We start from the raw sequence: 26473 nt of genomic DNA on the forward strand, positions 1-26473 counted from the left end.
GAGTAAAAAATACAATTTATTTTAGTATATTCTTATTACTTTTTGTTGAATTAAGCATGAAGTTGACATAAATAATGGACAGAAACAATACTATTGGCTATGTACATATATTACTGCTCGAACTTCAGAAAGAGAGAGAGAGAGAGAGAGAGAGAGAGAGAGCAGTGTACATAATTCCTTGATTTAGTGTCGGTCTGTCGGGCCGTTACTACTCCTAGAGGCCAAACGGATAGAGATAGAGCCTTGGGACCTTAGGGAAACTTCCCATAACTCGACCCTTACACCATTCCATGTTTTTTTTTTTTTTGAGAATACTCGAAATCACGTCGTGCGATGTTCTTCATTTTTGGATATGTTTTATATCAAACATGAGCAAGAATTCGTCGTATTTGAACAAAAGTCAAAATGTCATTCTAAGATGGCGGGAGGTACACTGAAAAAAATGTGATGTCATTGCGCGCGAAAGTGACATAACCTCAATTGCACGTGTTGTGTTTATTTTCATTTTTGCGTGAAAAAATTCAATTTTGTGCAGTTTTAACTAATTATACTTGAAGAATATTGATAAGATGAGTGAGGAAACAGATAAAATGATAACTGAGGAACCATCTGATGAAGAAAGCAGCAAGAATGATTCCTATGATTGGCAAGTAAACAGAGATGAAGGAGGGCCCAATATTTGCTGGAATGGAAACTGGTGTCCGGACAGACTGTCGCTTCCTCCATAAATTTGCCCGGCTGTTCGAAGAACATCGGCACATGATGATATGTACCCAAATGATGGAAATTATCAAGAATATATTGAGGAAGTGGAAATATGAACAATTCACACGATCCTGGACCAGAAAATTCTCAATGTGGAGAGTGAATTAGCTGTACCCTCTGTACTTTGCCCTTAATGGGTACAGTGAGAAGCACACAACCCAGGGGGAGAGCTCTAGCTTCAGAACCACTTCAGAATTACCTTCCGGAGGATCTGCAAGTGTACGCACTTTTGACATCCGGGAAGCACTCAAAACAAATTGGTTTTTTCTCACCCTCAGCAATTTGCCGTAGGTCCAGGGAGTTTAACTTCCTTCATCCAGACAGAAGCATTTTCCATCCTAATGAACATCTCCAGTTCCAATTTTCTCTGCCCAAATGCCTGAAGGCTTCACTAGTCGTGTCTCGCGGATTCCGAATGTTGTTGTGAAGTCACCATCCCCTCATGATGGTTCAGAATCCCCCAATAGGATCATGCCTTGGAATAGTCCGATGGTGGATGAGGATGAAATGCACGATGTCAAGAACATGATGGACTCTTAGAGATACTGCTAATGTACGTTCAATCAGACAGCAAACAATCTCAATACCAATGTCCTGTACTGCTCCATTAATAGATGCATCTGCTGTATCATGAGCTGCCAGATCCCTACTCAAGTCCTGGGCGAATCCAATATTCAGCAATATCATGACGGTAGTCTCCTCGAGAGGTACTCAAAACTCCTCTAAGCCCATCTCCTGGACAGCCGCGGATCCCGGCTCATCTGCACGTATAATGTTCGCTTACACAGCATGCTAGAGATCTCTATCGACCGGCCAGTTTTCACTAGTGCTACAAAGGCTATACATTATTGGCATAGTCTTCATCAAAGTTGGTTGGTATCCAATGGCCGAATGTTTGCCCAAGAAGACGTATCAGGATATGGTATTTTTTTGGCGTGGGCGTGGGAATGCCCAATGAGTCTGTTTGGGATGGTCTCATCTGGGTCATTGTCTTTACTTTCACCAGGGAGGATATCTTATAGAGGTTTTTTCCGTCATTTCAAAATTTCAAATATATATTTATGAACTTTAGTGAAATATTTAAGTCTGCTCCGTGAGATTTCTTTTTGATACGAAAGGAGTAAAATAATATTCTCAAAGAAAGTTTTATTTAATTGGCGAAATAATTTTGGAGAATGGGAATTTTGAAAATGATAATAAATTGTATTTTGATTTTAAATAATAAAAAAAAACAATATTGATATATTTCGTAGTTTTATTATATTTATACATAGTAGAATAGTATCCATTTTTAGTTGAAAGCAACGATTAAATGTTTCAGTAAATTTAAAAATATATTAAAAATTTTATTAAAACTATTCAAGATAATCTGAGAATGATCGAAATCGATTGTATTTTTTAGTTTTCTACTTGATTACAATAGTTCTCTTGCCATGAAATTAATTTGCATATATTTGTATAATTTGAAAGATAATATTTTTCCATACCAGGACACAATTACTAACATTTATCAAAAAAATCTTATTTATTTTTTTATTGATTGAATGTTCTATTCGACGTACGTGAGTTCCAATCGTTGTAACATTTAAATTCGGGATGCTTATATATGTGATGCATTTTCTGCTGCGGTGTGAGTGCAGAGGAATTATACTCAATCCCAATATCACAAACTCACAGGAAATACCTAAAAAAGCAAAAAAAAAAATATTTAAAAAAAATATTAATAATCAATGAAGTAAGAAAACATAACGACTGCAAATGCTTGGAAAATAATGTGAAAATCAATTATCATATTTCCATCTCTATCTTTTCTTTCTATACTACAGTGGTGGAAATAAATATAACTCCATCCCATAATTCTTAATGACCTCAACAAAAAAAAAAAAAAGAAGTTAAAACTGAAAAATCAAAATGTTGATTTTTTATGTCGATTTCGAGACTTTTTTGTGGAGTGCTTTTAAGAATTATGCAGTGGAATTATACTTATTTCCACCACTGTACTGTAGAGATCTGCGTAAAAACTTTTTTTCACGGTGTGCACGCAGCTTTAAAGTAGTCTGCGATGCGCATGAAAGTTCTAAGAGAAAATTAGCAGAAGGTCTCTTTTACAGTGGTGGAAATAAGTATAATTCCGCCCCATAATCCTTAAAAGAACTCAAGAAACTTGAACTCGTGATTTAGATACTAGGTCTCGAGTACTATATTTTTAATGTGAATTTCATAAATTTGTAAATAATATTGTGTATCATACAATAATTTAATTATTAGTACTATAACTTTTTTTATAATGTTTCTAAAATATTTAAATTTTCTTATTTATTTTAAACTTTACTTATTTTTTCTTAAGATTTTTTATTTCACTTTTTTTTTTATAAATGCTAAAAAACTAAAAACATGTTTTTTCACGGACACATGAAAGTATTGAGAAATTCTCAATTTGTATATACTTGTGAAAAAAAATTTCCCTAATTAACTTTGCCAAAAATCGTTTTGCTATATCTTGAGTGAAAATGTCTTCTTATGTTAGTAAATTTATACTCCCAACAAAAAAATCTATTTTAAGTTGTTTTTATATATGACTCGTACACTAAAACAAATTTAAAGATTTTCACATTTTCTTGTAGATTATGCGTTACATTTTCTCAAGAAAACGCCAATTTCAAAATGTGCGTTAGCAAGCGTTCTAGTACTCATAGAAAAAATAAATTCTCGAACAAAAAAATTCAAATTTTCATGCATAACTTAAATTTATTTAATAAAAGAAATTTGAAAATGCAAAAACAGATTTTACAATGCATAACCATTGAAAACAAATTTGAATTCAAATGTTAATTTGCTTAAATGTGTTTTTTGTATTATTTTGAAATAATTATATAGTTTCTAAACCTATATTTTAATATCTAATAGCGCCTGGCATTTTAAAGTGTTAAAAAAGTCTTGGATTGACATGAAAACCTGCTAAAATTCATCAAGAAAATTATTTGAATTGGGTGTAAGATTCTCACAGCTTCAGCATAAAACAGTTACAATTGTGTACAAAACCCCCATAGTGTAAGCATTAAATGGTTACGTTTGTGCATAAAACCCGCACAACTTCATCATTAAGCGGGTAGGATTGCCTATAAACTCACGCAGCTCAAGAATAAAACGTTCTAAGACAGTACTCCCAAGTGGCTTAATAATTAGACGGTTAAGACTGTGCAGAAATCACGTACACTTAAATCATAAAACAATTCAATTTGTGCTAAAAAAAACGTACAGATCATTTACAAAACCGTTAGAATAATGCTAAAAACACGAACAGCGCAATCATTAAACGGCTCAAATACGCACGTAGACCTCAATTAAAAAACGGTCAAAATTGTGCTGAAAACACGCACAGCACAAACATAAAACGGTTAAAAGAGCGCTTTAAAGCAGGCCCACATTAAACAAAAAACGCTTAAGAATGTGCTTAAAAACCACGCACAACGCAATCATACGGTTACTGCGCTTAAAGTCACGCACACTTCAATCATAAAACGGTAAATACGCTTTAATTCACGCACAGCTCAATAATAACACGGTAAATACGCCTAAAATCACGCACAGCTGAGTCACAAAACGGATAATGCGCTTGAAATCACGCACAGCTCAATCATAAAACGCTTAATGCGCTAAAATCACTCACAGCTCAATCATAAAACGGGTTATGCACTTAAAATTACGCACAGCTCAATCATAAAATGGTTAATGTGCTTAAAATCACTCACAGCTCAATAATAAAACGGTATATACGCTTTAATTCACGCACAGCTCAGTCATAAAACGGATAAGATGTCGCTTAAAATCACGCACAGCTCAATCATAAAAAGGTTAATGCGCTTAAAGTCACGCCCGGCTCAATCACAAAATGCTTAATGCGCATAAAATAACGCATATCTCAATCATAAAACGGATAAGATATCGCTTAAAATCACGCACAGCTCAATCATAAAACGGTAAGTGCGCTAAAAACCACGCCAAGCTCACTCATAAAATGCTTAATGCGCTTAAAATCATGCACTTCTCAATCATAAAACGGTTAATGAGCTTGAAATCACGCACAGCTCAATCATAAAATTGTTAAAATTGCGCTTAAAAAAGCGCTGTGCGTGATTTTGAGCGCAATGACCGTTTTATGATTGAGATGTGCGTGATTTTAGGCGGAATCTCAACCGTTTTATGATTAAGCTGTACGTGATTTTAAGTCCAATTTTAAAAGCTTTATAATTGAGCTGTGCGTGATTTTAAGCTCATTTACCGTTTTATGATTGAGCTGTGCGTGATTTTTAGCTAATTAACCGTTTTGTGATTGAGCAGTGCGTGATTTTTAGCCTAGTCCCCGGCGAGTGGCCTTCAAAGTTGAAGCCAATTTCTTACTTTCCCATACAAATATGTATGGGAATTTTTCTGCACTCCTGACCGTTACACGATATATGTCAAAATTGAGGTGAGCCTTGTGTACAAGACTCTGAGCTTTGCAAAGAGGGATAAATATACTATATATCTGTCTAAATGCGGTCTTGTTCTGAGAAGTGTAAGCTGAGTTTCTGATCAATTTGTGAGGAGTTGGCTTCAAACAGCTCCATATAAAAAAAACTTCGCCGGGGGCTAGTTTTTAGCGCAATTTCATTCCTTTTATGATTGTGCTGTGCGTGATTTTAAGCTCATTAACCGTTTTATGGTTGAGCTGTGCGTGATTTTAAGCGCCTTATCCGTTTTGTGATTCAGCTGAGCGTGAATTTAAATGTATTTACCGTTTTATGATTGAGCTGTGCGTGATTTTAAGCACAATAACCGTTTTATGATTAAGCTGTGCGTGATTTTTAGCAGATTAACCATTTTATGATTGAGCTGTGCGTGATTTTTAGAACATTATCCTTCTAACGGGTAAGACCGCCTCCAGGCGGTCATTCTATAAATCGCATTGAAATATCTACAGTCTCCTCAGTTATAGTCTTACCAACTTATTTTCTGAAGCTGAACTCATTTTGACCTTTCGTTTGCTTACAATCTTTTTGTGTGACAGGTCAGAGAAAAAACAACAAAATGTCGCTCGCGACATTTTGTTGTTATCTATTATAAGTAATCTAACTGTTGTAAGAATCTTATTTCCTGAAAAAATGTTCTTCTAGTTTGTATATTTCAATTGATAAGTGTGAAAAAAACTAGAAGTAAGAGTTTTAGAAGACAAAAAGGAAGACCGCCTGTGGGCGGTCTTATCCGTTCAAGGGTAAAATTTCCAAAAATTACCGATTTTTTATTTATTTGTTTTGGTTGTTCTGGTAAAATATATTATTATTTTGCAAGATATTAATCATGGAAAACAATTGAGATTACACGAAGACTATCCAGAATAAGAAAAATGGTCGATTTCTGCGAATTAAGCAAAATTATAAAGAAGCAGACTTCAACAGTGATGATGAGTTCCCTAATTCGTCCTTTAATGCCCCAGATCGTGAAATAAAACCAGAAGATGAGCAATGTATTTCAAAGGACCTTTAAATTATACAAGAAGGTGACGTTTTCATAGCTGATCTTTGACCTATTCGGTAAAAATCAGTCTTATTGAAACACCTTGAGCTTCATTAACGTCTAATTATAAAAATTACAAACGTTTTTTTTCTTAAAAATTATCATTTCTTGGATAATCATACAACATTCATCCATAAAAAAACGTTTAAAATTAATTTATTTTACTATTTGTTCACTATTTTTCAATTAAAATATTTCAGTCTTTTTATGCCTTAAACGGATATGACCGCCTGGAGGCGGTCTTTACCTTTTCTCACCTGGCGCCTAAACGGAAGGAGATAATGAAGAATGGATGGTATTTTTGAGTTCAGTGCACCATTAATTACCCTAGACAAAATTATTTAACTACTTTTTTTGGATATTAAAGAAAACACCGTTAGAGGGTTAACTGTATTATGATTGAGCTGTGCGTAATTTTAAGCTCATTGGCTTTTTTTTATAAGTGAGATGTGATCGATTTTAAACTCATTAACTGTTTTATCATTGAGCTGTGCATTATTTTTAGCGCAATTTACCGTTTTATTATTAAACTGTGCGTGTTTTCAGCGAAATCTTGGCCGTTTTATGATTGTGCTATGCGAATTTTTATGCTCAATTTTAACCGTTTTGTGATTGAACTGTGCGTGGTTTTTTTAGCAGAGTTCAGGTGTGCAGGTTTTATGCACAAACTTATCAACTTTATGCTTGCTCTATGCAGGGTTTGAACACAATTTTAACCGTTTTTGATTAAGCTGCGTGAGGATCTTACACTCAATTTAAATAATTTTCATGATGAATGTTAGCAGGTTTTCTACTTATTCTAAGATGTTTTTTTGGTATTTTAAAGTGCCAAACGCTATTAGGTATTTAAATATAAGTTTGTGAACTTCATAATTATTTCCAAATAGTACAAAAATACATTGAAGCATTTTAGTAACTTAATGCAAAATTGTTTTTAATGCTCCTGCGTTGTAAAATCTATATTGAGGCCAATCCATCTCAAGATGGCCATAGGGGTAGCTTTCATGGTCTTAGAAATTTTTGAATTATACATATGTTAAAATACATGATAAAATAATATAGGGGAAAGTGGTCTGCCTTTGAACTAAAAATGATGTTCTAAATTTGAGATTTTTTTCAGAGTAAACTACAACATGAGTTTTACTTTGCACTACACCAAAAAATTCTCTTGTTCATTAAGCTTCTATGCTTACCCCATTCAGGACTCGCAAGTCCTCAGGTTTTCCTGGTGAGGAACTTGAAAATGTGTTGTCGATATATTCAAAGGCAACCTGCATGGTCTGCCTTTGAATGTGGTTGGGCAGCCTTTGAATCTTAATTTTTCACTGAGAATATTAGGGCTGTAACATTAAACGGCCCATAATTGATTAGCATGAACCCTAATGCACTCAATAAAACCAATACTGTAGTCAAAAGTAATTATACAACAACGTTTTTTACATTTTTCTGAAGCACTGTTTTTCACTTGAAAAATTGTAATAAAACACCATTGAAGTTGACAATTATCAGTTTGAAACATCCCGGCTGGAGCAAGATAGCATGTTATAAGTAATTGTATGACATTCGTCAGACCAAAGTAGGAGTTCTATTCTGCTCCCGGACAGGAAGCTGTCAGATGTTTCAATGCATGGAAAGAGAGGATTCAAAGGCACACAACATTAAGATTCAAAGGCTGCCGCAGAGCAATATTTGCAAACTTTTATCACTCACAAAATTTGTCTCATCTGAATCAAAATGTATTTGGAGAAATACCATCCAAGAATAACTATCTATGACTCACAATAGAAGATTTGTTCGAAAAATTATTGTGATTATGAAAAAACACATGAATTGTGGAACATCAAAATTACAGTTTAGAGCTCAGTTTCGTTTTTTTGCCCTAGCACCTAGAAAATAAGAGCTAGGGTCTGCATTTTTTGATGACTTGTGAGGATTATGAATAGCTATCTAATAGTTAATAGAAAAGAATTTATGCTTTAAAGAAAAATGAAAAAATTACAATATTCAAAGGCTGCCGCATTCAAAGGCAGACCACTTTCCCCTACCCCTATTTTTCCCAAAAAACTCCTTTTCAGGGAATGTAAGTACTCAATGTTACTAGTCAATAGTAAAAAAACTCAAAAATTTTGAGAATGGGGTTTTTGAGAAAAAATAATTTTTAATTTTTTTCAAAAAAAATCAGGAAACCGTCACAAAAAATGGAGCAAATAATTCAAAATCCAGTATATTATTTTAAAGAGTAAAATTATCTCTCAAATAAAAAAAAAGAGTTAGAAGATATCACAATCCGTTCCTGAGATAGGGCATTTTAAAATATTTACCAAAAATCGCAAATGAGAAATGAAGCGCGATAAGTCATCTTTGGCGCCATGCATCTCCGGCTAGGAATTTTTTTTTGGGCAAAAAAATAGGGGTAATAATATTTTATCACGTAGGGTGGAAGGAAGACACTTTAAGAACTCGTGTCAACACCTATTAACACCCTACTCTGTACCATTTGGAATACGAAATTTGAACATCTCTGTTTATTACAGAAAAAACGTTATATTACTTATATTTTACTAGGTACATTAAATAATTTTCAGCATTTTGTCAAAAGTGTCAATAGGGGTTCCCTGTCGAACAGACGTTCCTCCGACCCTATAGTAATAATAATAATAATAACAATAATAATAATAATAATAATAATAATAATAATAATAATAATAAAAATAATAATAATAATAATAATAATATAAACAATAATGATAATATTGTATTTTGACATATGTAAAATTCAAAAACTTCTGAGACCATGAAGGAGCAATTTGCGATTTTTCTGTGGTATTGAGATGGATTGGCCCATTGGCATTTTCAATTTTGTTTTACAAAACGAATTCAAATTATTCGTGAAAATGTGAAATTGTTTTTAAGAAGATATTTTTTGACGAGTTACTAGAATCTTTGCTGAATTGGTGGGAGACAGATTTTTTTTTTTAATTGTCGTTATGTTGAGAAAATTTAATGCAAAATCTACTAAAAAAATGTAAAAATCTTTTAATTATTTTTAGTTTACCAGTTCTATATAAAAACAACTCAAAATAGATTTGGAAGTATAAAATTCCTCGAATGGTCGAGATAGTCCAAGTAGTTTAGAAATAAAAATTAGTGTTTAGTGGTACCCCGTGTTTGGTGGTGCCCCAGTTTCCCCTATATATACATATTTTTTCATTTTGCCAAAAAAATTCCTGGTCCCAGATACAGGGTGTCAGAGATGGGGTCTCGCGCTTTTTCACTTGCGATTCTTGACAAAAATTTTAAAGTGCTCTATCTCGGAACCGGGTTAAATTTTTTTTTTACTTTTTTTATTTGAAAGATAATTTCGTTCTCTTTAAGATGATTTTAAATATTATGTTCAATTTTTTCATGGCAAACTTAGGATTTGTTTTTTGAAAAATCAAAAACAATTTTTTTCTCGAAAAAGCCAATCTCAAAATTTTTGATTTCTTTTAGTGTTGATCAGAACATAGAGTACTACGTTTCCTAAAAAGAAAGGGCTTCCATTTTTGCGTTTAACTTTTTTTTTTTAAACAAATTAGATTTATTTATAAACATTTATTTAAACAGTTTTAAAATTAAATAAAACCAGTTAAACTTAAAATTGGAAGTTCAAATTTTCAGGGAATATATTACTCCATAGTACTTACGAGCAAATAAAAAATTTAAATTTTTGAAACTCGCAATTTTGATTTTTTTAATGAATTTTTTAATGAATGATTAGGAAAGCTCTCGTTGTTGAATACTGCACCTCTTCTAAACATCCTAATATCATTATCCTAATATCATGGAAGGTCCCATTAATAGAAAAATCGATTTGCGAAAATCCGATGTCGAATCTCATCTGAGTTTTATTTTTTGTTCGATCTTTGTGAATTTCAAAAGGTAAACCATGGTCATATTTTTTTTTACTTTTTTGGTTTCTTACTCAGACGCAGCGCCTTCAAGACTTTAATTTTTCTTCTATTTTTGTTCGTCAAACAATTTCCCCAAGATATTTTAGCAAAAATTTGACGTAAAACTTTTTAAAATAGATTAAAATTTAATAATTTAGTTAAAAAATATTAAAAGATATAAACCTTAAATTGATAAATACCCTATCGCTAAATTTATCGCCTGGAAATATAATTATTGCCAGCTTAACTATAACTATTGCCTGATGATACTAACTTAACTCTTTCGTCTCTTCTGAGACTCTGAGAACCCAACACAGCATATGAATATTGTGTGAAAAACATTGTTTTCTTATTAAGATATTTTTTTTAAGACTTCTTAATTCTTTAGCTGAGATATTTTTGATTAAAAAATGCTGCAAGCCAATTTCACCAATTTTTAATCAAAAATATCTCAGCTCAGGAATTAATTGAAGTCCTACAAAAATATCTTAGATTTGGACATCCTTATAGTTTGTAATCATCCACAAGAATCGGATTTTTATCAGTTCTGAATAATAAAAAAAAATGTTTTTCACACAATATTCATATCCTGATTTGGGTACTCAGAGACCCAAAAGGGACGAAAGAGTTAAGATTATAAAATCAAAATATGTAGACTTTTTATATTGATAGAAAAAGGACATTATGTTGTTCGTAATTCTTTTTTTGAGACTAGGCTTTGTTAAGTTCTTTAAAGTATTATGATTATGGGGTGGAATTGTAATTCTTCCCTCCACTTTTGTAAATTCAGTTGTTTTCTTGTTGTAACTCGAAAATGTTATTTTACTTTTTAAATACTGAATTCACTTTTAAATTGAATTAGGAGAATACTTACTGCGATCCTTCATTTGTGTGTACAAGCCATTAGATAAGGCAGCAGTCCAACTAGTTAAGGGAAGCAAACTTCAGTATGACCTCAAAGATACTGTCTACAATCTTAGCCAGAAAGAATGCTGTGGATTGAAAATATTCATTGATTAGTAGTCTTATCCACTAGGAAGCATAATCTTACTACAAAAAATACCTGATCAAATCAAATCCAGATAGATATCCAAAATACATTCGTCAAACTTTCATCTTGGAGGTTCTGTTTTACGAGATGTACATCCATGAGAAGTTTCTTCGAGTGAGAAGTCCAACAAGAAATACAGCACGTTTGATGACGCTTACGTGATCAAGAATGGAGGGTACAAATTGTCCAAAATCCTCCAAAAATTGAAGACAATCAATCGCCTTCTTCTCACCGGAACACCCCTGCAGAATAATTTCCACGAATTCTTCTATGCTGAATTTCCTCCTTCCGGACGTCTTCAACAGCGGCGATGATTTCGACTCCTGTGGTACTAACGTGCTTAAACCAGAGTCATCGTAACTTCTTTCCTGTTTTGGTACTTCAATGAGAACATCTTCTGTGGCCTGTCTGAAATTTCCGTCGTCTCTGGCTCCTTATAAAAACACCTTCCGGAAGCTCATTCCAGTATCAAATTTGAGGCTTTCCGGACTATATTTGCACTTGGATGAGCACTCAAAATTGACCAACAATATGTCCAGGAGCTTTCAAATAGTATATTTCCACTTCCTAATCTTTTTGTTAGTTTCGCGGACGTACTTTATTGATGTATTCTGGTGATTTTTGTATAAAAACTCTGTCCAGAAATCATCATCAAAACACGTTTACACACATCACAGGCCACTTGATTTCATTCGTTTTTAAATAAATGCGGCCCTGTGATAACTTTTGGCCACAAATATTTTAATAAATATCACTAATAACTCTCAAAACTGCTATTTTAGCTGAGATTTTCACAACAAAACACTTTCATGAAATGTAAACAATGAAACATAACCTCACAATCACATGTTTTGTGTCCGGGAAGTAAAAATGGTTTTTTATTTCACATTTTCACTATTTCACGCACTGCTCGTGAAGTTTTTAATTAAAAAACTTAAGAATACGAACAAATAGAGGTAAATTGTATCATATTTATACCTTTTTTCTGCAAACTTGTGTATTAATTTGTACCGAACAAATTACAGTGTAAAAACGGTCGTTTCAAATTAGAAAAAAATATCATTTGACGGTTGTTCAAATACGACGAAATCTTGCTCATGTTTGTTTTATATGTTACTTAGCCGCACATTTCGTCCATCCATATACGAAAATACTGTTAAATCATTTCTAATAACGGTTTTTCAAGATCAAAGGTTCGATAGGCTCTACACTCAGAGAAATCCGAAAAAGTTAAAATAACATTCCGGAAATGTTAATTTTACCCTGCAGTATTGATCCAAAATCGGTGCAAATATTACCCTTTTTAGGTCTATTGGGGGTTAAAGTTACCCTTTTTTCATGTTGATTTTACTCTTAAAAAGGTGTAAAATTAACATTAAAAAATGTTGATATATTTTTACACCTATAAAGTGTTAAAGTTATGAGGAAAAAGAGTTAATCGCACCCCCATTTTTTTCTCAGTGCTTAAGTTCAGCATTAGCTGAAAAAATAAAAGATGTCTTGAGATTTGCAAATACCAACTAAAACAAAATGATCAAGTATTCAGAATTAGGTCATTGGCATTCATTTGATGGGATTTGTAATTAAACTCCTGGGTGTTCTGTTTAAGAATTTTCTATTTTCTGTGTGTATCTGAAATTATAGTTTATTTTGGAGAATTTACGAAAGACTACTTTTTGGATGGGATGTTGGATAATCATTCAAAACGTTATAGGGATTTTATCGGTGTTCTCTTGATCAATAAAATCGTATTTTATTGATCATATTTTTCGTTTTTTTTTATCCTACAGACTTATTGGATGCTCTGTTATAAGTCCTATAAAAAATTTGTATATCATTAAATTCTTCCAAGCTTCTTCTGTCAAGATGATTCACGCGAAGTTCAGTATTTAAATTGGAAATTATCGTTATGAAGTATTATGATTATCGATTATAAGATCCAATACAAATTTTGTTTGAAAACTATTTTACTTGAACTACTTGAAGATAAAAAGTAAAATTGAAAACTTGAAGAGTTTTTCACCGTTTTTCTTCTCAAAGTTGGTCAACAATGCTAAGACGGCGGTGGCCATTATTACTTAATTGCTTTTGTGAATATTCAATGTTCTCTATTTTGTTGGCTTTTCAAAATATCTAGCTTTTTATTGTAACTGTCAAATTTCCATGTCATTTTTGGTACATACGACAGTTATGACAAATGTATGTTTTAGATTAAATTGATACTCATAGCACACATAGCCTATAATAAATATTTAAGAGCTCAATTTTGAAAATCAATCGCTCAGAATAAAAAAACGAATAACTCGCAGTAGGCAAATTTTACAGGAGAGCAATTTTAAGCTCACATTTTTGAGATTGAAAATCTCTATAATTTTGAAAGCAATTGTCTTTCAAGTATATAATATTCCCAGGGAAGGTAGGAAGTATAGAGGGTATAGCGAAGTATCCAAAAAGCGAATAAAACGATTTTTGTAAAAATCGAGTTGTTCGACTTATATTCTGAGTCGTCGAAATAAAATTATTGGCCCTTTTTGACCTTCATTTTTGTATAGAAAAACGATAGTACTTTCCCAGAGATATCACTTGCAAGAAGACCTAACTCCTCCTCTGTCGTGTTGTATTGTAATTTTTTTCAGAAATTGAAAGTGACGGAAAGTCATTGACCAATAGTGGTTATTGCACCCTAAATGAACCATCAACATCGTAAATTCATGGGAGTGTTTTCATTAGTGCTATATAGGGCTCCAAAAATATTATTATTAATTTTTCACTATTTCCATTAATTGAATTGTGAATTTTTTAGGAGAGTATGAGTCACTTAATTGTTTTAATATTTACATGGGTGGAAGTTTGTTATTGGTTTTTTGTGGTTTTTGTGGTGGACTAGGTATTAAAAAAAAAGTCCCATACCCCAACTCGGAAATCCTGTGAGACATTCTTGAAGAAAAAGACAATTAGATAAGTTTTCCATATAAGAAAATTGGCTCTAATTTAATTGGCAAAAAGCCCAAAGTAAATTAAATTAAAATACAAATCGTAGAAAGGGAAATTTATTGGGATTTTGCATTGTAAATCTTGACGTTGTTTAACTATTTTGCAATATGAAGAAGTTTTGTTTTTTCAAAGAGTATGATGGGATTCTTATTGTCGTTGCAAAATTTTACTGTGGTGCTGCGTTAATTCAAGAACTTGTTTTTGCTCTCAAAATACACTTGAAGAAAAATAATAATGCAAAAATAATGGCACACACAAACGGGTACAAGTTCATTGGCCCATATAAAAAGAAAATGTGACTTTGGACAGTCAGTGTGCAATAAGTGCAAGATTCACCGTGTTGTTTTAAATTAATTTTTACATTAGTTGCGTTGGATATTATAGGAGAAAATTTGCATTTGCCGCAATTTTTCTGCCCACTCTTGGAATGCACGTTATCGTAATAAGAGTGTAATATGAAGGAGATATTAAGGTGGCTTCACTAAATACACTTCGCTATAGGAACTAGAATGTTCTGTTATTCTGCAAAACACTTCTTGTATTTTATTATATATATATATTTTTTTAGGTCGTCTTGTGTACCTTGTTGATGGTTTAACGGGTGTTTTCTCGCGAACTAATAAGTGATTCTTTAGAGATCTATCTATTGATAGTAGGAGTGATTTTTTGTTTAGGAAAATATGGGCATAAAGTGGGTGCTCTAAAAGGGATCATCCAGATGGGATATTTGAGAGGGATTCACAATTGGGCAATATTAGTTTTTAAATGGGATGTGAAGAAAAGTCGAAAAATAACAACATATGGGATGTGTATTCCAAGATATTCACTCAAAATTGATTTAATAATGCTGGCAGAGAAAATAATATATAGTTTTGCTTGGAGTTACTTATAACAACAAACAATGAAACTCAATAATATTATTCTTTAATCTTAAACATTCATTAAATTAAGTTTCTTGTTCATTCACTATACGTTCTGTTTATATTTTGCTGTTTTTTTTTTACATTAAAAATCAGAGAAGAACTACTTCAAAAGTTCTTCGTAAATTAATTACGATTCATAATATATTATGTTTCTTCTAACATTAAAAGATATTAGATGAATTTCTTCATTCCAAGGTGAATTGTTGTTTTTTTTTCTCTCTAAGGAAGATTATCACAAAACTTTTAAACAATCACAAGAACTAAAATAAACCTCAATTTGTAATGTCATTTAGCTATTTAAAATGTCTCTCAATATTATGCTTTTCTTTGCTGATTTAATTCAATAGTCCATTGTGTTTCTTTTTCTTTTCACTTTATATAAATAAGAAGAATAAGAAAAAAAATATAAGTGACTAGTCAATATTGTCCACGACGACCACAGAATATTGTGCTACTATACGGGAATGTTGTTGACTATTATCAAGACCGTCTTTCTACTTTGGGTGTTGTGAATCGACTGTTTTGCCGTACAAGTTGAGAATTCTCATATTGTGTGTATTTAAGTTTATGAGAGTGAATTTCCCCTTGGGTTTCAGTGAAGAGTCCAATAATCTCATGACTATACATTTAAGAAATCCCCAACTGTGCAACAGTTCAAGATAAGAGAGGGAGAATCTCAATATATACGTGTTTCAAGTAATTTTTTTTTCTTCTTACATACTATTTCCCCGTTTACAAATATATTTTTCCTGTATCTATACCAAAGAAATAAAAAAAAAAGAAAAGAGATCATAGAAAATGCCAAATTGTTATCTATGAAAAGAGAAGAGGAAAAAAATGTGTAATTTCTCTCTTTCTCAGTACTTCGATGTGATAAGAAAGAGCTTTCGCAACTTACGACATTGTCGTACTATCTCTAACACCTTTAATCTAATATCACGAATTTCTTATTTAATTCTGGGGGTTATTTTTCATGTTTTTTTTATTTGTTCTACGGCTTGTCATCCTTTATCAGTTTTCTTTGTCCGATAATATTGATAGAGTCACGCAATTTTTTTTATTCGGATTTGCAAGGTACCTGTTAGGGCTTCTGATAACACACAGAGAAGTGATTTTGAGAAAGCGGTGTTGAATTTGGGGTTGAATTTGGTGTTGGTGTTGCTTGAACACCAAACGTAGTAGCATTCACACCAAATTAACACCTAGTTTTGAATCAATGGTGTTCTATGAAATGCTTTGGCGGTGTTGTATTAACTCCGCCACAGAAATCTCTGAAATGGTGTAAAAGTAACACCATCAATTTTCTAAACAGTGCTGTTGCAACGCCAAACGGTGTTCGTCGCTCACCATCGACCACACACACAGAAAAATGAAAAATTCTTAAACAGAAACACCCAGGAATTTAATTTCAAATCCCATCCAATGAATGCCAATGCCCTAATTCTAAATCCTTGATCATTTAGTTTTAGTTGCAAATCTGTAGACATTTTTCATTTATTGGTGTAAAAGGAACACCTATATTTTCTTGAGATGATGTGATACAAAATCCACAATGGTGTTCCAACAACGCTAAATTTTGTGTTAATAATTGGTGTAAAATTGGTGTAATCAGAAACCCAAAGCCGGTGTTAGTTACTTTGTGACACCACTTGGTGTATTCTGAACACCGAATTGGGGTTAGTTGATTTTGGGGTTGAGGTTGGTGTGTCCGACAACACCATTTGGAGTTGTTATGCCACTAAAATTTCTCTGTGTGAAAATAAGAAACACATCAAAATCTTTTGATTAGAAGAAAGAAACTTTTTCAATAAATCATTTCTGATTAATTTGAAAAAGAAAGTATATTTCAGTACGACTTACAACTCCCTGTTTTTAAATTTAATACCTTAACAGATGTGTAATATCATGCTCTTCTATTGTGCTGAGATGACCCACGATTTAAGCTGAGAGGCGGCATAACGTAATTATAATTGAAATAGTGATTACGTTAAGCCATATCCCGACTTAAGTCGTAAAGACTTAACTAAGTCATCTCTATTTAATTGAAGCTCTTGAGCATATAAAAGTACTACAGCTTTTGAACTATATTTTCTGAACCTTCCATTTCAAAATTTCAATTTTTTTTTGTTTTTTTTTTCTGGAAAAAAAATCATACTTTTCTGTTATGGACAAGATTTCTCGGAGTAGGTTCATCTGAAATTCAAAAACCAAATATTTCCTGTTAGCGAATGAGTTAAAGTTGAATGAAGGATTCTTGGAGAAACAAAAAAAATAAAATTGGTTTTTTTGGGTGAATATTATACACAAAAATATTTCTTACTTATTTGACACCATGTTTCGTCTTGTAAAATAAGTTGACATCAAGTAAACATAAAATCTTTCGATCATGGACTAAGTTTAGTAGTTCATTAGCTAACAGAAAATATTTGAATTTTTTATTTTAGATGGACATATTCTGAAAAATCTTGTTCATCGAAAAATAATGTTTTTCCAAAAAAAAAAAATCTCCAAAAATCAGGTTTCAGTGGTGGATTTTTTAAAATTTAAGAAAAAGTAGTATAATGTTGTACTTGTATATACCTACACTAAGAAAAAAACTGTTTAGTCGAAACAACTCTATTGCCGAGTTAAATTAACTCGAAGAATATCGATGTAATTTATACTCTTTTTCGATGTAAAATTTCATCTCGACTGAAGTATATACTTAAGAGCTTTCGTTTTAAGAATATACTTCAGTCAAGAAGATTTTCGTGTGACAAAGTTCATATGGAACATAAATTAGAAATATGCCTAACCGTGTTTCATGAAGGCATGTGCGTGCATCATACGTGATATTTCGCTCGGAATATAAGGAATTTGAGGTCAAGAAAATAATAAAGAGAATGATAAAATAGGAAAAAACAATAAAATTGCAAAATCTATCCCTTTTGTGATTTGAAAGAGTTATTTTAACTCCTAATTTTTTTAATTATTGAAACGAGTTAATTTAACTCTTAAAACGAGTTATTTTCAATCTTAAAAAGAGTTATTTATACTCTTTTGTCATGTAAATTTTAGGATAAATATTCCGAATATTACACCTAAATAGAAGTAAAATCAACTCTAAAATATAGATAATCGAAAATCACAACGAAAAAGAGTTAATTCAAGATCGATTCGAGTAAGTTTTACTCGATTATTTTTCAGAGTGTAAGAGATTGAATTAAAATGAATTATTTATTATGCTGAAAAACATTAGTAAATTTTAAATGATACAAAATAGTAAAATATTCCTGGAAAATAAAAAAGTTAGGAACCTTCTAAACATCTCTAGCATGTTTTAAAGTGAATGATTTTTTTCTGATTAATTTTGAACTATTTATTGACCAAAATTACTCATTTTGGTTTTTTTTTATTGACCTATGTTTTAGGTGAGGTTCTTAACAATCTCAGTTTTTATAATCTGAGTTGAAATCCGACCTCGTCAGATTTTGGATCTACACGTTTTGACACTCATAGACCACAAATACTATGCGCTAAAGAGACCTATTCTTGTGGCCATCTCGTCCGGAGTAAATTTTATTTAGGCTGCCAAGAAGAGTTTGTTCGATAGGGGGAAGTGGGGCTACTTTGAGCAGTGAGACTACATTGTTATACGATTTTTTTCGCATTTTTCTATAGGAAACTGGGTTTTAACGTATTTCAATTTAGATAATAATAATACTAGTAATGGTGGCACTACGTTCCATAGAGGAACTAGGCCTTCCCACAAGGCGAGTTCGGGACATCCATTATTATTTTTCCTTATACAGGGATAGTTTTGTTAGTCCCATGCCCCGTGGAATCAAGTGCAGTGAAGCTCACTGGACGCAATTCAAACCCCCTTTAATACCAGAAAAATTCCTGGTGACCTAAAGGAGATTCGAACCCGGGACACTTGCATCTTAGAGCGAGTGCTCTACCACTTGACCCATTGAGTGCCCAATTTAGATGGGAAAAAACAATTGTGGATCTAAATAAAATAATTGTAAGGACCTGCTTAATTTAAAAATAGGCGAAAACACCATACATCAATGTAGAGTCCCACATCTCAAAATAGCCCCACCTCTCCCTATATTTCTTTACCCCTAAAATTAAACTCAATTTCAATTTTTAAGTATATTGAGTTGCATTCACCCCGATTTGCACACATTTCGAGGTAACCTGTAAAAATCTCAGCTACCTTAAGCTTAACGGTGCTTATCACTGGTTTTTTACGTCCCACCAGAAATATTATTCCGATTTTCAACAAATTTGGATTAGTTAATTTAGAAGAAATCTTTACTGGTTTGAATTTGAACCTATTCTTGTGTTATTTTAAATCAAATAATAACTTTAGTATTTTTAAAGATGTTCTAAAAACAATTGATTAGCGTAGTGGAAAATATTTTATGGAACTTTAGAGCTTTTGAATTCAATAACTTATCCTTATACACTTATACAATTTAGTCAACGAAAACCTTACCTTGAGAGCATAAATTATCAAACAGACTAGGGTAAACATATCGCGAAGTGTTTTCCAATTCGTTAATCATTTTTTATTGCCTTAATCAGGAACAGTTCTAACTCGTGTTTGCAATACGCACTGTTTATGAACTATTTTGGTAATACCTAAAAGTGGTGCTAGGCTGGCCAATATGTAGTACTTTGACCCAAATTATCATATTCTATAGAGACGAAATGGAAGGGTATCATAAAGAAAATATTTATGCTCATGTCCAAAGATCCAAATCAACAACAGAGAGTGAACATTTGGTCATCAAATTTCTGCCACATTGAACTTTGAGTGTATTGGGCATAAAACAATATGCCGAAATTTCTTAAACTAAAAATATCGAAGAACTCATTTTGTTTTCAATGATTATATGAGAGGGCGTTTAGACAATTTAATAAACAACAAGAAAAAAATATATAACCGATACTCTGAGAATCAACAAACAATTTATGCAAAAAAATCTATAGCTGTTGTTTGTTGACAGATTTTTTGCGTCATTTTTCTTCCAATTAGAAAAAGACAATAAAGTTTCTCATGGTTTTCCCTCCATTTTAGTTATTTGCCTTTTGTAAATTTTTAAGTAGAACTATATCTTTTAATGACAAAGATAATAAGATTTTTTTTATATAAATAGAGTCATAAAAGCTGATAAAGGACTTTATGTTATTATTCTTTAGAATTGAGACAATTTACATCAATTATATGAAGCACTTCTCAGGTGTATTCTTGAACTTTGTACTACTTTATATTGTGATAAGATTTTTTTTGCACAAAAACTGATAAGATTTATTAGGTAATATCATAATAGTTTTTGATCCAATTTTGCAATTTCCAAGGTGATAAATATGTATATAATAAAAATGTACAATTGCAGTAAGGTACAACTTTTGATTAAATTTCTTGCGGTAAATTTATCTCTTACAGCTACTCGATATGCTCAAGTTTTATGCACGTTTTGAAATTAATGATGAGACTGGAGATGCTCTAACTGATCACGATATGACTTTGCTTCACTATTCCAAAATAACATCCCTCCAACGTGCGGCTTTTGCCAAATTTCCGGACTTGAGGATGTTTTCACTTGCCAATGTGGCTAGTGTGGATACCCGGGAATCACTGAAGGAGCATTTTGGCGCATTGGATGCTCAGAGTCTGAAGAATATCGCGTGCTATTTGAATTTAGTGCCGGAGACACTTGAACCACCTTTCGAGTGGCATAGACTCGATGAAGAATTTTTACGAGAGCTTCTGGTAATTTTCTATTCTATATTTATTCCCCTTTTTATCGGATTGTTTTTTTTTGACTCAGGCTTTTTTATTCTTTTAAATTTTACTAGATATCACGTCACGAGAGACGAGTATCTCAATTGGAGGCACTCAATGAGATGCCACTCTATCCCACGGAATCCATCATTTGGGACGAAAACATTGTGCCCACTGAATATTTTTCTGGTGAAGGATGCCTTGCTCTGCCCAAATTGAATCTTCAATTTCTTACTCTGCACGATTATTTGCTGAGGAACTTTAATCTCTTCCGCTTGGAGTCTACATGTAAGTTGAATTTTAGCTTTGCCTTATTTTACTGTAACTTTTTTGCATTCAAAGTCGCCAAAAAGAAAATATTATATAATACCTTCTCAGTAAGCTCCGCCTACAAATAATTTTAATTCACGCCCCTTTGTAAGTTTTCAAACAACTGAAGTTGAATGCAAGAACCTGCCACACCTATCAAAAATAGGCCACATCTCGAACAGGTATAAAATATTGAAAAATATAATTCTATGACTTTATTTAAATAATAGATTTTCATCTTACATTGTGACACTTTTTCAAATGTGTCAAGAAACTTTCGGCCGATAAAAACTTATCTACCTTGGGAAAACAATTATTTTTGATATGAAATAAAATGAATAATATTTTTTTAAATACATGAATAACATCTATGGATTACAGGCGACTCATTTGCTAAAAGAAAAATTCAAAAAAGTTATTTTTTGTATAATTTTTTCCATCTGGTTTCTTGAACATAAATTTGTCATAAAACTTTTGGCCATTCCTGTAGGTAATTTGCTTCAATGTGGATATAAATTTCCCTAGTGTCTAGGAGGCCATAAAAGATATTAAAAAAAATATTTTTTTTTTCAAGTAGGAGAAACTGGGGCAAAAAGTCACAAGTCGAAAATTTGAAAATTCAACATCTTTTAAGATAAAAGGGATAGCGGCTTAAATTTTTTTCCATAGATAGCTATCATAGACCTTCTTCGATGTTGTATTTTCCTTAGAATTCGAACAAGGAGTTTAGAAAATAAAAAAAAATATCAAAATTTTTATCCCTGTTTTTGAAATATTTTCCTTGAAGAATATATCAATTATTACCTACTTATTACTCAAAATTTATGCAATGATGATTATTTCCTAAATGATTTGGATGCTTTGAATACAAAGCCGCTATCTATTTTAGAATTTTAATTTTAGAAGGACCACTTGGGGTAAAAAGTAACAAAAGGTATGGAGCAAAAAGTAAGAAAAACCGAAACAATTTATGATGTCTCACGGCAAATGCCGTGTGTCGCCGTTTGTTATTGGCATTGCTCAAACGATTTGCCGTCTTTATTGAGTTTTTTTTTCTAAAATAGCTTCAAAAGCGTTATTATCGTTCAGATAGAGAAAACGGTGTTTTACAAAGGTGTAGATGAATAAATTTCCTATGAAAATATGTTTTCTAGGTATTTTTTTTAAATTTACGGAATTCTGTATCAAAGCGAATTAAAATGTGATAATATCTCATGCCTGATACTATTTGCCCCAGCATTTTTGAGAATGGTCACAAAATTACCTTTCAGGAAACGGCTCGATAAATGTATTTCCCTACAAAGTAGAGGAGAATTACTTTTACAAAGTTGTAGATCGGTAAATATCCTATAAAACTGCACTAATCAGAAATTTTTGGGGCGTTCGGGTAGTTTGTAAAAAAATAAAATATCCGTTTTGTGACTTTTTGCCCCAGTCTCCCCTATTTTCTTCAGTTTTTTCAATAAAATGTTAAGATTTAAAATAACCGTCCCAGACGCAGCCATTTAAGTGATTGCTTACATGCAATGTCACAGCTATTGTAATTGATCTCGAAACATCAATTTGATATTCTTTTTACATATTTATCACAAATATGTTTTGAAAGCCAAAAAAAAAAAATTAAAAAAGTTGTGGCATCTACACTCCTCCAACTTTTAAATTTTTTAATGCTTATAAAAATAAATACTCCCTCCGTTCCGAAATAAGTCGTACGTTTGGGAAAAATTCTTGTTCCGAAATAAGTCATACGTTTGGGAAAAATTGGGATTAAGGGAAAGTTTGTTGGTAAATGTTTTGTGTATAACAATTATCTCTTGTAAAGAACTATTGCTAATGTTCAGCACTAAAATTGGGGTCCAATATTCATGGTAAGTTGAGGAACGAATATCTTAAAAATGTCTTATTTTTTGCGTTTTATTTTCAATCTAAAATAGGTGCAGAATGGTGAGAGATAGGGACTTGAGACCTTCGGGGGACCCCCCCATAAGTTGACCCTGGGACCATTAATATGTCCATTATTTTGCGCCCATGCCTCCCCTTCCCCTCCAAAATCATCTTTTTTGGGATTGCTCGAGAACACCTCGTGCGATTTTTTTTTCATTTCTGGATATGTTTTAGAGAAACATATAAATGGTCCCAGGATCAACTTATGGGGGGTCCGCTGAAGATCCTAAGTCCCTATCCCTCACCATTTTGCATCCAGATATTCGAAAACATAAAAAAGGAAAATTCTTTTTATTGCTCATTCTGCAAAATTTGAGATATAAAAAATGTCATATCGGTAATAACTGTTGATTTCTACTTGTGCATGCTAAAAATTTAGAACAAATTCTAGCCCGTAATGTTAATCACAGTCCATCTTGTAGTAATTAACTATCTACCGGAGCTCTTTGAAAAAAACGCCAAAAATGGACAACTTCAACATATCGATTCCTCAACTTACCATCGTCGTAGGATCCCCATATTATCCCTGAACCTGGAGGATAGTTCATACACAAGATATTTGCAAATAACAAAAACATTCTCTGAAACCATTCCTTAATCCCTAATTTTTCGCCAAACGTACGACTTATTTCGGAACGGAGGGAGTACTTAAAATGAAATTGTCTAATATTATATTCAAATATTATAAATATTATATTCAAAGAAAACCAATTATTTTTTTAAATAAAATTTTAAAATAAAATGAAACGTGCTAATGTATTTTTTACAAAAGGTAAATCCTTTTAAAATCACCCTTCATCAGATTATTTGTCCATATAGCATATTATAAGATCTGTTTTTTTTTTCTTTTAATTATGTGCAAATGTTACAAAAAAAAAAACACTTTTGGAAGCTTGAATATGATGTCAAATTTGAACCTTCATATCTTTCAATTCCAAAAATACAGTGCCCGGAAAAAGTGACCTAATATTTTGCTATTCTGTATAAGAAATTAAATATTTCAAGATTTAATTCCTATGTCACCTGCAACTTTCTTTTTCTTGAAAGATCTCTTCTACAGCTACACTGAGAAAAAAAGACAGTGTGATTAACATTTTTTCCTCATAACTTTAACACTTTATAGGTGTAAAAATATATCAACATTTTTTAATATTAATTTTACGCCTTATTAAGTGTAAAATTAACATGAAAAAGGGTACCTTTAACTCCTATTACACCTAAAAAGGGTAATATTTACACCGATTTCGGATCAATACTGCAGGGTAAAATTAACATTTCCGGAATGTTATTTTAACTTTTTCGGATTTCTCTCACTCAGTGAACTAAGTGTGTCCTATAAGGATTTTTCGAGAAAAGTTTACATTTTCTTTAAAGCTAATCCGGATATTTTTGCTCACTTTTGCTGGTACTATCCAAACGCCATTTTTTGGTCATAAATTTTATTTTACGACCTATTGCGAAGAAGTACCATAATATCATAATATGGTTCTCATTACAATACATTTTTTGACATAATTTTTTGTATAGTTAAAATATAGTGGCGCAAAAATTATTTTAACTTCAACTAAGGATATGCTTTTCAAAATCATTATTAAATGGTTATTACATATAAATAAATGATTTAGTTCTTTCACTAAACAGGGATTTTTCTGAAAGGTGTATTTTATATTTGCCACTACCATATTCTCTCTGTCTAGCAAATATTTTCTTTCCAATCATGGCAATAGTAAAGAGTACCAAACTTTTCTAAGAGTGTAATAACGGTTTTTCAATATCAAAAGTTAAAAAGACACTAGAGAGCGCATTTATCAAGCAAATGGGGTCATGTTTGGGCTCCTTGGAAAGGTCTTCACTGAGAAAAAAAGAGGGTGCGATTAACTTTTTTTCCTCATAACTTTAACACTTTTTAGGTGTAAAAATATATCAACATTTTTTAATGTTAATTTCACATCTTTTTAAGTGTAAAATTAACATGAAAAAGGGTAAGTTTAACCCATAATACACCTAAAAGCATAATATTTACACCGATTTCGGATCAATACTGCAGGGTAAAATTAACATTTCCGGAATGTTGTTTTAACTTTTTCGGATTTCTCTCAGTGTTGGAATTTCCTATAAAACTTAACCGGTTCCAATCGGGTTTGAATCGGTATTGGACCGGTTCATAACCGATAACTAATTTTTATGCGAAAATTAATTGTATTACTTTTAAAACTGTTTTGGGGGATCTTTTGAGTGATATATGAATCAGTTCAAATCGGTTGGGAACCGGTAAACGGTAAGTCATGCGAAAGTACTTTTGCGGTGTAGCATCTAAGGGCCTTGACAGACCTGAGGATTAGCCGATAGACGACTTAGCGTAATTATATTAGAAATAATGGTCAAACTACATTTCCATCATTTTCCACTAATAAGTCGTCTCTCGGCTTAAGTCGTAAGTGTGTCTAGGGCATAAGTCACGAGTTCGAATATTTCGCAAAGCCTGGGACGCTTTGCCACCCCCTTTTTTTTTGAATAATCACAAATCCATTTCAATCCCTCATAAAACGGTGTGAAACCAAAAAAAAATTGCGAAAGGACAATTTTTACAGAGAACTCTCTCTCGTGAGTTTGATGCACTTCGGTAAAGATCGGAATCTTTACCACTTCTTTTTTTTTTTGGAAAAATGTTTTTGTCTACAGTTCAAATTTAGTAAAATACTGACCACAAATATTTGTTCCTTAAATATTTCTTTATCAGTTATTTGTAACAATTCTCTGTTTATTCGTTTACTCAGCTTTAATGTCCTTGATGATTCGATTCATGTCCTTTGGATCGATTCTCTTTAAAATCACCAGAATATCCATGAGAAAGTCATATGAGGATATTCTTAATAGACAGGTGGACGGGTAAGACTGACAATTATTTTGTACATTTTTTTTGTTCCATTGCAGAGAAATAATGTTTTACTAGATAAGTAAGCACCGCCTATATATTGACCAGGCCCCATTTAATGAGTTACGGGTAAATATTGCCCTAGACACACTTACGACTTAAGTCGTGAGACAGCTTATCGTAATTATAATCAAAATGATAATTAGACTAAATTCAAATCAGTTTCCCATTAAGCCGTTCGTTGGCTTAAGTCGAGAGACGGATTAGCCACAAACTGATGGAAATGCAATCTGATCATTATTATGATTATAATTAAAGGAAGTTCCGGCTTAAGTGAAAACGGATTGA

At 32.2% G+C, this 26473-nt stretch overlaps 2 protein-coding genes across 5 annotated transcripts in view; one reads left to right on the forward strand and one right to left on the reverse strand.

Annotated features, from left to right (window-relative positions):
• Positions 1-15740, reverse strand: part of LOC129807419 (G-protein coupled receptor Mth2-like) — a 38094-nt gene extending 22354 nt beyond the window's left edge. For 2 of the 4 annotated variants that reach the window (XM_055856671.1, XM_055856670.1), the window contains exon 1: positions 15493-15740. The gene's annotated coding sequence lies outside the window, so the exon portion shown is untranslated. Of the gene's footprint in view, positions 1-15381 lie in introns of all 4 variants that reach the window. The other 2 variants (XM_055856672.1, XM_055856669.1) reach the window with 1 other exon arrangement.
• The window catches only part of LOC129807417 (RNA helicase aquarius), a 79432-nt gene that overhangs the window by 42056 nt on the left and 10903 nt on the right, over positions 1-26473 (forward strand). Inside the window, exons 3-4 of the mRNA XM_055856666.1 lie at positions 20659-20985; positions 21072-21285. Coding sequence (XP_055712641.1) covers positions 20659-20985; positions 21072-21285 — 541 coding nt within the window. The remainder of the gene's footprint in view (positions 1-20658; positions 20986-21071; positions 21286-26473) is intronic.

The sequence above is a fragment of the Phlebotomus papatasi genome, chromosome 3 (assembly GCF_024763615.1).
Source record: "Phlebotomus papatasi isolate M1 chromosome 3, Ppap_2.1, whole genome shotgun sequence".
Taxonomy (NCBI): Eukaryota; Metazoa; Arthropoda; class Insecta; order Diptera; family Psychodidae; genus Phlebotomus; species Phlebotomus papatasi.